Source organism: Rhinolophus hipposideros (genome assembly GCF_964194185.1).
Source record: "Rhinolophus hipposideros genome assembly, chromosome: 6".
NCBI classification, from domain to species: Eukaryota; Metazoa; Chordata; class Mammalia; order Chiroptera; family Rhinolophidae; genus Rhinolophus; species Rhinolophus hipposideros.
In genome coordinates this window covers 45,360,053-45,372,375 of record NC_138052.1, presented here as the reverse complement: position 1 = coordinate 45,372,375, position 12,323 = coordinate 45,360,053, and the positions used below count along the sequence as shown (strand labels likewise).

Below are 12,323 nucleotides of genomic sequence, written 5' to 3'. Positions count from 1 at the left end.
TAGACTTGGGCTAGCTCCTATAGGCGCTGGGGAGATGGGCTTTCTCTCAGCCGGTACCATCCTTTGATATCTTTCTGGGCCTCCTCATACTTAGTGTGGCAGGATGTAATAGAACATAAAGAACTAAGGTCAGGCAATACACCAAAAAGGGCCCAGAGACTGGCAGGAGCCATCATGATTTGGGCACTGTACATAGCAACCAGGAGATAGTACCCAGTTTTAGAGCCCCAAAGCCGGAGCACTACTCAGGATTTGATCAGACTCCGGAAGGATGATATTCAGGGATGTGTATTCAGGTATTTCTGTCTCTGTCTTGGACACCGAGCAAGTAGTTGAGTGCTTATAGAAATTACTATTTCTTGTTTCCTGCTGCAGTTTCTTAAGGTGTTTTTATTAACTTTATTTAGCATCTGTTGAGTTAGTCATAATATTTAAGTGTTCTTACTGAAAATTTAAAACCATTCTAATTATAGCTCACTGCCTCATATTATCATTTCTTGGAATTAATATGAATGGAAAACTAATATCTTAAATATTTACTTTTTCCATATTTCCCCAGTACCACTTAATTTGATTGAATATACATATATATGTACATATTATAGTTTTACATAAGCATTTTACATTTACTTAAATAAAGTTTTATGTATTCAATGGGTAATTTCACAACATTCAGAGTTCCACCTCTAGATAAAATTTTTAACTACAAAATATGCACCTCATTCTGGTCATTTTGTTGTGTGATTTAATGTATAATTCTGTCATGCACTTCATTGTTGCAACTATCATCCCTGTTTGTTAAACTTCAAAATATAATTTGATAAAATACTATTTTCTCAGGAAAAATAAGAAAATGTATTTAATATCATTTATTCTAAACCAGAAGCTTCTAAAATGTTTAATTATGAAATTATATTTAAGGTTACTGATTTAGTGTAGATTTATAAAATGAGCTTTCTATTTTTGGTATTTTGTGATATGAGCATGTTTATATAATGTAAATTCAATTAGTTAAACAAATATTGCCCTTTATTATTGTCATAACTATCACTTCTAGTTGAGGAAGTATTTGGATGTAACCCAAAACTATAAAATGCTATCTACATGTTGGTAGTATCGTGTGAAAATTGGAATACATTTAGTTTGATTAAACTCTGCTTCATTAGATTTTAATGTGCTCTATGTCATGTATTTCAGAAACTCCAGGAAAGAACTTAATGACATACGATTTGAGTTTACTCCAGGAAGAGGTGAGTTTTCATTGAAATTATTATGTTATTGATACAAAGAATATTTCAGATAGTTGTAGAGAATCCAAACTGAACCACAACTGACTACATGAATTCCAGTGCCCTGGAGTGGTGATGTAGGGCCATTATGTAGGGATATTATGATGAGTGTGGTGAGAAGCACACAGCACTCCTAATGAGGGCTCAGCAGCAAACGTGATACCATGCGAGAGGTAACGTACTTTGCCTCTGTACTCAGGTCAGATTACATGAGCCTATGTCGGGGAGTATTTGTGGCCTCCATTTGCTGTAGGCACCACTGGTAAGCTGGGTAGGAATAATGCCAGTCTTGCAGCTGAACACAATTTTAGTGATTTAAATACCTATTATAACAGCTGAAAGATTAGACTGGTTGCTTTTTCAGCTCCTGGATGACTGGAAGTCATAGAACCATGTTATATTTCTTGGTATCTCTATCACCTGGCAAGAGCCTGGTATGCAGGAGAATTTGAAGTGATTTTGGTTAATTAATGGATAAGTACATTTATGAATAGACTTTGGAGACCCCAAGACTAGTTGTTCAACAAAAATTACTATTTATGTTATTTAGTTTATAACCAAAACAACCTAGAGAAGTGAAAATCACATGCTAACACTAAGACTATAATTGTTTTCCCTAACCTCTGGTTTCAGATTTTTATGTACATGAAAATAGCTTTGATGTCTATACTGAATACCTTTCTAAACTATATTTGAATGTATTAATATATAAGCTAATAACAGTGTATTTTATGTATTAGAGCTCCATGTAAATTTTAATTTGATTAAATAAGTTGTATTTGCTAACTTTTGCAAACGCTGAAGTTTGATATCTGGTCGTTCAGTTAACTACTTTGACATCTCTGCTATTATCATTTGTAATAAAACACAAACTTAGATGCTCATAGGAGCCAACATTAATGGTGCGGATATCAGGCAACTAGAGAAACTAGTCTAAGTACTTACATTTAGGTTCAGTTTTTCAAAAACACTGTCAGCCAAAGAAAATGCGTTCCTGGGCCACACATGTTCGTGCGCTCCCTGGCTTTGATCTCTAGTACCCAGTAGGTGCAAGGATTTAATGATTCCCTGTATATTTGAATTAATCTAACATGTTAAGTACCTTTTACAAAGTAATGCAAATAAGGCCCTAATAAGTTTGTTAACTGATCTTTCTTTCTGGGAACATCATGTTTGACCGTTTAGTCAGTGTGGAATTGTACAGCACCAGTTACTGTGATCAAAAAGCTACCTATTTTGTCATAAAAATATTGACCGGTCAATGATATGATAAAGTCTAGTAATTATATAATAAATGTTTCAAGTAAAGTAAGTAAAATAACATATTCTTATTTTCAGGTTTGTTCTTTTCATCTGATTGTTTAAAATTGGCGATGGCAATGAAAATCAATTTTAATGTAAATAGCTAACAAAGAAATAAATTTCTGCGTGGAGGATTTCGGGGGATAAGATGGCCCTATCAGCATTATCTGGCCCTTTGTGCTGGCTTTGGCAACCTCGTTTGTCACAGTTAGATCAAGAGTCTCGGCTTTTGTTGCCCAGACAGAAACCATAGCATTGGCTTCTAGATGATAACTGACCTTCCTTGGGCAGTGAGCACAGGCCCGTTAGTAAGGGAAACAACATGGATATATCGCTGTTCCGTACCTCTGTGATTACTGAGGCTGTCTGCGTTTCGGGCCTTGTCTGCGCTACTCGGTGCATGCGCACCACAGGTGTACTTTGTCTGTGTTGTATGTACATATAAATAGGCACATATGGCTAGAATGTGTAACACAAACGTGTTACACATTATTCTCTGTGTAACACTATTCTCTGAGAATACTGAGAATACAGACCCAGTATTCTCTGTCCTCATTTGAGCGCAAACCCTTTGTGTTTGTTATGTTGTGGTGTGCTCTGGAAAGCAGAGCACATAGGATTATTTAACTTGTTTGCACATTTGGAATGTTAAGCAGCTTAAAGAAAAATAAATTACCAATTACCTTCATGTTTCTGTTCTAAACTATTACTGATGCATTTATTACTTGGGTGCATGCATACAAAGTAACTGTTTAATTGCGTGGGTGCGCGCCTGGACTATTTCCATTTTTGGCCAGCCAGCATGACCTTTTCACTGTTTTAATATGACTCATCTGGTACCAGGAGTCCTGGAAATGGTAGGAGATGCTATACACTTTAATTGTTTGTGAATGTCATATGCTTTGGTACTGTTTGAGTGGTAGCCCTCAATGTGGCTGCATTTGATTATTCCATTTTCAGTTACATTCTGTGATTGTAGCTCCTTAAGTGTAAGATCTTACTGATACTTTAGAGATAATGGTAATTCATTCAGATGCTTTAACAGACGATCAATCAATAGAAATATAATGACTGCCTGGTGGGTGCCCTAGTAGGTCTTTTAATTTAATAAGCTTCTTTTCCTGAAGTTTGTGGGGGTCTTCAGGAAGATGGAGATTGTGAGGCTGAATGTTCTAGCCAACTTCATAAAGCTAACTCACATTCAGAATAGAACCTCACATCACACTACTCTAGGTTTCATGTCAGAGGATCATTTCAATCCTAACAGAATTTTATCAGGTGTTTTTGTACTTCTAGCAGTGAGGACATGGCCCAAGATAAGCCTACCTCATGTGGATTTTTATAGTTTAGTAAGATTCCTATGTATTTACTGTCCATGATGTAGTTATAGGTAAATCATCTGTGGAATGAGTAAAATGGTAAAGTACCACTGTTTCTTGGAAGTACATAGAATATACATTGGCTCTCAAATTTTTATTGGAGATTTGGGAACTTGGGCCATGTATGAAAGGGAGAGAGTGAACAAGAGTGTAAGATGCCTCTCAGATGATCTTGGCTGCTTCGTCATCACCACAGTTACCAGTTACTGAATAATTACTATGTGTTAGGCACTGGGCTAAGCCCTTTAAAACCCCAAAATTATGAAAGATAATTGTACCTCCAGTTAAATTCTCTCTCTCTCTCTCTCTCTTTCTCTCTCTCTCTCTCGCCTAGTCACCACATCCGAGACACAGAGTAAGCAAGGAAACCCACTCCATGTTGAAGGCAGCCTTGCATAACAAATGGCAGTTCTGTTTAGGTGCTTATTTTATTCAGCAGCTATATTTTCAAGTACTCCCAGACTTTGGGAAACATTTAAAGTCAAACATCCATCTTGGTTGTTACCAGCTACTGAGCCTTTTTCTTCTTATCTAGTTACAGTTCCGGATGTTGGTGTGACTATCAGAAGGCCATGGGGACCACGTCATCTTCCCTGTAAAAGCTTAGGGGTTCATAATCATTCTTTTTGAGCACATTGCAGTTTATCAGTTTCTCTTTACAAGATCTTCAGGCTTCTCACTCTTACCATATTCATTCGTAATCTTTCAATTGAGTAATTTCAGCCGTATTTACTCACTGCAGCTTGTTCAGTCCCATCTTTGTGGGATTGCTAATTCCTATTCCTTATCATTGAGAAATACATTCTTTTATTTAGCCACATTTTCTAAGGAAATGAATCTGTTGATATCAAATAACCAATGCCGTGTTAAAGGAGTTTCTTAATAGCATACATTTAAATAGCTCATCTTAATAACCCAACAATCTCATAGGCTGTTTGTACCAAATATAAGATTGTACCACGTGCTGCCTATTCAACCTTTCCCGTAAATTCTGACTCAGTAGCTAATGATAGAAAAGGATTGATGATGGCTAGAAGTGATTGACCTTGGAAAGAAAGAAAAGCATTGTGATAGGGACCAGTTATGAGGTAACTTCTAGAGATACATTTGAGGATTAATTTAGAAAGTAGCCCAAGAGCTAAAGCTTCTTGGTTCACCAAAAATGAAACAATAATTTTGTATAACATCTGTTGAATAAATAGCAAGATGCAAATTGTACGTGGCATAATGTATTGCACGTTGCTTCTGTTTTTCCCTCCTGATGGAATCTGAATTGTTGAATTAAAACACATGTGAGTAATTTTTATAATTGAAAAATATATATTTTACGTTGTACTGGACTGCTGATTTTTATTTTTTGTTGCTAATACATATTCATTTCACATTTGGACAGATACGGCAGATGGTGTTTCTCAGGAGCTCTTCTCTGCTGGCTTGGTTGACGGTCACGATGTAGTTATAGGTAAATCATTTTTTAGTATGCAATGTCATTTTTTTGATATAGCAAATGGAAATGCACTTAGAAACAGAATTTTCATAAAAGAATAATGTATTCTATGGATTTTTGAAAATTTCTTTTTGAATTTTCATGTTTTATGTGAAGGAAGTAAATTCAAGAGTCATATTTAATTTTCTTTTTAAAAAAGCTCTTAATGTAATTCATCCTATTAGTCTGGAGGTGATTTATCCAATAAGGAATCTCACTTGTTAGAAATGTAACAAAGAACCTGGAAGTAAGACCCAAAAGTCCACGACAAGGCAAAAATTAAGATGCTGTAAATTCTATGCGCCAAAGTATGGGGACCTTTGAGGTCCTTTACGATCATTTTCTCTGGTTTTTCTTTGGACACAGTTCTTTGGACACAGCTCTTTCTACCACTTTTGTAATCAAAAGATAGCTGCCTGGAGACAGGGAGGCTGCTAGATAACAGGCATACCGATTGGAGCAAGAAGTGACTGGTGGCCTCCTGACAAGGCAAAGGAGGCAGAAAAGCTGTAGGAGGCAGACAATGCCATTTAAGAGAAAGTGTGGCCTCATTCTACCTAGGGTGAGGGTGGATAGCTCCACATTACTTGGCAAATTCTTAGTTATGAAGATTTTATAATTTAGTTTATTATTGGATATTCATAATAATGACTGTCGGTAATCAAGATTCATTAACATTATACTAATGTTAATTATGACATAATAAATATATTGTTAATTATAATAATAATATGTTAGAGAAATGTCTTATGATAAAAATTTCTTCAGAAATATTCAAATCAAAACCAATGCTTGAGTCTCTTAACTGATATGTTTGAACTAAGAAATATCACTTACTCAAAGTAAGTTCTACCTAATAATGCTGGAGTGTGTGACCCAGAGCGAGCTTGAGGCAAATATACTGACCCATGAGAATAATTTGTTCCTAGAAATTCTATAATATAGATCATTGTAAAGTGAATTATTTTGTTTAAATTTGAGTAACTGAGTTTTTAGTGGGATATGAGAATTCTGACTAAAGAATCAGTATCTAATATTATTGATATACAAACAATATTTCATAAACGTAAAAATACAAAACTATCTTCATAATTAGAAAAAAACCTCTTTTTTCGATTAATTGTACGTGTACACATTGATTTCATGAGGAAGCTCTGATTCCTCTGCCAAATGGTGCATATACAAGTAAATAGAGACATTTTAAAGAAAAGTATTTGTGTGCATCTCCCTATATATCCTGTCTTTCACACTTTCCTTTAAAATCTTGTGAGATCTGATGGCCAGTAGAGTTTTTAGCTAAGTTTTCTGATTAAATGTGAGTGGGAGATGAGTAAAAAGGTCAGTTCAACTTTGGTATCTACTGTAAATTCCATATCAGAGTTTTTATGTTAATAGTTCCTGAGGAAAATAATAATCAAAAACACTTTTTTAAAACACTGAATAATGTCTCCTAGTGAGCAAGAAGTCAAAGATCAAATAGTCTTGATTTGAGTTGATCCTGGCATGTGGCAGGGAACGTGGAGAATAAAAGGGATTCATGAAAAGATACTAGGTGACATCTTTATTTAAGTGCAGTCTTCCTTCAGATATAGTCGACTAGATTTAGTGTACTTTGTTTTCTGCCCCATGCTTAGCGGACTCTAAACTAGAAGATTTTTTGGTTCCTAAGTTTTTTTGTTGTGGTGGTGGTGGTGGTTGTTTTCTTATTAGAGTTGACATAATATTAGTTTCAAGTACACAAGATAATGATTCAATGTTTATCATATTATGTTGTGATCACAAGTCTACTAACCATCCGTCACCATACAAAGTTATTATGATAGTATTGATTATATTCCTTATGCTGCACATTACATCCCCATGATTTACTTATTTATAACTGGAAGTTTGTACCTCTTACTCTCCTTCACCCGTTCACCCATTCCCCCAACCCCGTTTCCCTCTGGCGACCATCAGTTTGTTCTCTTTGTCTATGAGCCTGTTACTATTTTGTTTGTTCATTTTGGTTTTTTTGGTTTTTTTTTGGTTTTTTTTTTTTTGGATTCCACATATAAGTGAAGTCATATGGTATTTGTCTGTCTCTGTCTGACTTAACTTTTAGCATAATACCCTCTAGATTCATCTATGTCACAAATGGCATGGTTTCATTCTTTTTTATGGCTGAGTAATATTCCATTATGTGTATATGTGGGTGTGTACACACACACACACACACACACACACACACACACACACACACACACCACATCTTCTTTATCCATTCATCTGTCGATGAATACCTAGGTTGCTTCCCTATTTGAGTTAGTATAAATAATGCTGCAATGACCATAGTGGTGCATACTTGTGTACATCTTTTTGAATTAGTGGTTTTGTTTTCCTTGGTTAAATTTTTAGGACTGGAATTGATGAGTCATACAGTAATGTTTTTTTGTTTGTTTGTTTTTAATTTTTGAGAAACCTCCATACTGTTTTTCATAGTGTCTGCCACAGTTTACAAGCCCACCAACAGTTCATTAAGGTTCCCTTTGCTCCACATTCTCGCCAACATTTGTTATTTGTTGACTTTTTTCATAATAGCCATTCTCATAGGTATGAGGTGATATCTCATTGTGGTTTTGGTTTGCATTTCCCTGATGATTAATGATGTAGAACATCTTTTCATGTGTCTGTTTGGCCATCTGTATGTCTTTGAATAAATATCTGTTAAGGTCTTCTTCCCATTTTTCAATTGGATTGTTTGTTTTTGATTTTTTGATTTTTTTTCTATTGAGTTATATGAACTTTTTATATACTTTGGATATTAACCCCTTATTGGATATATGATTTACAAATATTTTCAGTAGGTTGTCTTTTTTGTTTTATTGAGGGTTTCCTTCACTGTGAAAAAGTTTGATACAGGAATCTGTTGCATTTCTATATACAGTACGAACTATCAGAAAGAGAAATTAAGAAAACAGTTCCATTTACAACTGCATCATAAAGAATAAAATACCTATGAATAAATTTAACCAAGGAGGTGAATGACCTGTACTCTAAAAACTATAAGATACTAATGAAAGAAATTGAAGACAACACAAATAAATGGAAGGATATACTAGCTCATGGATTGGGAGGATTCACATCATTAAAATGTCCATGTTGCGCAAAACAATCTAATCTACACATTCAGTGCAATCCCTATCAAAACACCAATGGCATTTTTCACAGAACTAGAACAAACAATATTAAAATTTATATGAACTACAAAAGACCCCAGATATTCAAAGTAATCTTGAGAAAGAACAAAGTTCGAGTATCATGCTCTTTGATTTCAAACTAGGCCACAAATCTATAGAAATTAAAACAATATGGTACCAGCACAAAAACAGACACATACTGTGTTTCCCCAAAAATAAGACCTAGCTGGACAATCAGCTCTAATGCATCTTTTGGAGCAAAAATTAATATAAGACCCAGTCTTATTTTACTATAAGACTGGGTATTATACTATTATATTATATGACCTGACATGACATGATATGACATTATATTGTATTGTATTGTGTTATATAAGACGCAGTCTTATTTTATTATAAGACTGCGTCTTATATTAATTTTTGCTCCAAAAGATGCATTAGAGCTGATTGTCCAGCTAGGTCTTATTTTTGGGGAAATACAGTAGATCAGTGGAACAGAATAGAGAGCCCAGAAATTAACCCACATTTATATGGTCAGTGAATCTATGACAGAGGAAGCAAGAATATACAATGGGGAAATGACAGTCTCTTCAGTAAACAATGTTGGGAAAACTGAACAGGTACATGCAAAGACAAAATGAAACTGGACCACTTTCTTGGACTATATACAAAAATAAACTCAAAATGGATTAGACTTACATGTAAGACCTGAAACCATAAAACTAGACAAAAACATAGGCAGTAAACTCTTTGATATCAGTCTTAACATTTTTTTAGATGTGTCTCACAGGGCAAGGGCAACAAGCAAAAAAAACCAAATTGGTGGTTGAGTTTTTTTAAAGGAATAGATTAAGGCATATTTCATGGACAGCTTATTGAATGTGTTTTCAAGATAGTACGTAACCAGAAAGCTCATATTTTTCCACGGTTTAATTAATCATTCTTACAATTATTTTTATTTATTTTTTTTAGTTTTGTCTTTTTCCCCCTAAGAGCTAAGTGTAGCATATTGGAGTAAGACAATGCATGTGCAATTCTTCTTTATCTAGTAGCATTAAAAATGCCTTATAGGGATATCACACCTTAGAGTTACAAACAACATTTGCATATTTTATCTGATCATTGCATCAGTTTTATAAGGTAGAAAGGACAGTATCTTATAGACGAAAAAAGGAGATGAAAAGATGTTTCTGGATATTGCAACTTGTCGTGGTCCTTTAATTTGGCTCTTGTGACTCCAAACCCAGAGTTCAACCCTGACACTCTGTGTGCAGTGAATCTATATCTTCAGCCTTGAAAAGTAGACATACATAAATTTAAACAATGGTGGTTTTTGTGTCTCAGGGAGGGAAAAAAAGCTTTTCTCATTGATTTTTCTGATTTTCCTGCAAAATAGATTATTCTATTTTTCTGCATCAGTAGATGATTTCTATTTTAATTGTTGACTACTTGACAGATAAAATGTGTTTGTGTCCCCTCTAACCTATCTCAGCACTTCTCTGCTCCCTCCCTTATCACCTGTTTCCCTCTTACTGAATTTGTCCCACTAACATATGGTTATATTTTTCTCTCGTCTTAAAAAACCCCCTTCCTACCCATTAGAGCTAAACTCCTCAAAAGAATTGCCCCCTGACTTCAATTCCTTTCCTACCACTATCTCTCAAACCCACTCCAACCAGACCTTTGACCTCTTGTCTTCATGCAAACCTTTCTTTTCAAAGCCATATCTGGGTAAAGCCCATGCCTGGCAGATGAAATGGCCTATGCAAAGGTGTGGAGGCTGGAGTGGAGGGGGAAGATAAGTGGTCCGTGAATGACTGCCGTGATCCTCAATCCAGTGCTTAATTCTTAGTCTTCATCTTACTTGACCTGTCAGCAGCATTGGGCACAGTTGACAATGCTTTCCTCCATGATAAGCTTCTTTCATTTGGTTTTTAAGATTATTCTCTCTCGATTCCCCCATCTTACTGGTGTTCCCTTCTCGGTCTTTTTTGTTTTCTCCTCATTTCTCTGACCTGTGAATATTGACATGTCCACAGACTCTTTCCTTGGATCTCTTCCCTTTAATCACTTCTCATATAGTTTCATGGTATTGATGCCTTCTATTCTCTCTCTCCCAAATTAGTATCTCCAGCTCAGACCTCTCCTTTGAATCCCAGACTCATACCCAGCTCCCCTTTTGGTGTCTTCACTAAGAAGGCTAATAGGCATCCCAGATTTAATTAACACCTCCAAAATCCAGCCCCTGGACTTTCCTCCCAACCTGCCCGTCCAGTAGCCTTACATTCTAAGATGATGTCAGCTCCATCTTTTCAGGTACTCGAGCCACAAACCTAAGAGTTCTCCTTAACTTTTCTTTCTCTCATGCCCAACATCCAGTATGTCTGAATGTGTACCCATGATCTGGCCACTACTCACCATCTTGCTTACCATCCGGTTTCTCATCTCAGCTGAATGATTGCATTCATCTCTTCGCTGGTCTCCCTTTTCTTCTGTTTTTGTCTCCCTTCGGCCTATTCTCATCTCAGCAGCCAGAGCAATCCGAGTAAAAAGTAAGTCATATGCACAAGGCCACATAAAGTGTGATTCCATTTATATGAAATGACCAGAATATGCGAACCCATAAAATCAGAAAATAGATTAGGGTTTGCCAGGGCCTTAGGGTCAGATGGGGAAAGGAAAGTGACTGATAATGGATATGAGTTTCTTTGGGGGGTAATGAAAATGCTCTAGAATTAGAAATGGGTAATGGTTGCGCAACCTTCTGACTATACTGAAAAACAGTGAATTGTGCACTTTAGAGGGGTGAATTTTATCATGTGAATCAGGTCTCAGGAAGAGTCAGCCAGATCGTATTAATGCTGTAGATAAAACTGATGGTGTTCCATCTCCATGTTGGTGGTCTGCAGTCCCCTACGTGGTCTGTCCTCTTTCACGTCTCAGACCTTTCTTTCTTGTACTTTCCCGCTTGCTCATTCTGCCCCGGCTGCACTGGCGTTTGTACTTCCTCTTCCTTCTCCCAGGATGCTCCTTCCCCAAGTACATGGGTTTATCTCCTAGACTTTAAACACTACCTGTCAAAGCGGCCTTCCCTGACCAGGCTAGTTAAAATTGCAACCCACTCCCAAATCCATATGCCCTTTCCTTTATTATAGTACCCAGTCTCTCCCCATCTAATAGGTATATGCTTCATTCATTTATTTTGTTAACTATATCAGGTTTTTGCTTGAGAATAAGTTCCTTGAAGGCCAAAATTTTCATCTGTTTTAATACTATGTTCCCAGTGCCTCCAAACTGCGCATTTCCCATAATAGGTGCTCCATAAACACTTGTTAGAGATAAACTCATTCCATTTTGAAATACACAGGTAGGTAGCTTGTAACATTAACTTTAGAAACGGAGACTATTTTGAGTTTAGTATTTTAAGAATCTTTTGAGAGTACAGAATTGAAGTATCATTTTATAAATACGAAATTCACCTGACAAAAGTGGTACATGAAAAAGTCCAATTCAGCTTAGAACATTGGCATGCAGAGATTTGAATGATTTCTTATGTGTGCATTTTTTCAGCTTTCATAATACATAACAACTAACATTTAAATAGATTAAAAAAATTTTTCTTTCCCATCAGAATTTTTGCTTCAATTGGAATAAATGCTTAGGGCAACATGAAAAACCTGAGAAAAGCAAC

At 35.9% G+C, this 12,323-nt stretch overlaps 1 protein-coding gene across 12 annotated transcripts in view; it reads left to right on the top strand.

Moving 5' to 3' along the window:
• STK39 (serine/threonine kinase 39) overlaps positions 1-12,323 on the top strand; it is a 281,370-nt gene that overhangs the window by 221,444 nt on the left and 47,603 nt on the right. For 10 of the 12 annotated variants that reach the window (XM_081051899.1, XM_081051901.1, XM_081051895.1 and 7 more), the window contains 2 exons: positions 1,198-1,250; positions 5,364-5,432. In XM_081051899.1, coding sequence (XP_080908025.1) covers positions 1,198-1,250; positions 5,364-5,432 — 122 coding nt within the window. The remainder of the gene's footprint in view (positions 1-1,197; positions 1,251-5,363; positions 5,433-12,323) is intronic. The other 2 variants (XM_081051903.1, XM_081051900.1) reach the window with 1 other exon arrangement.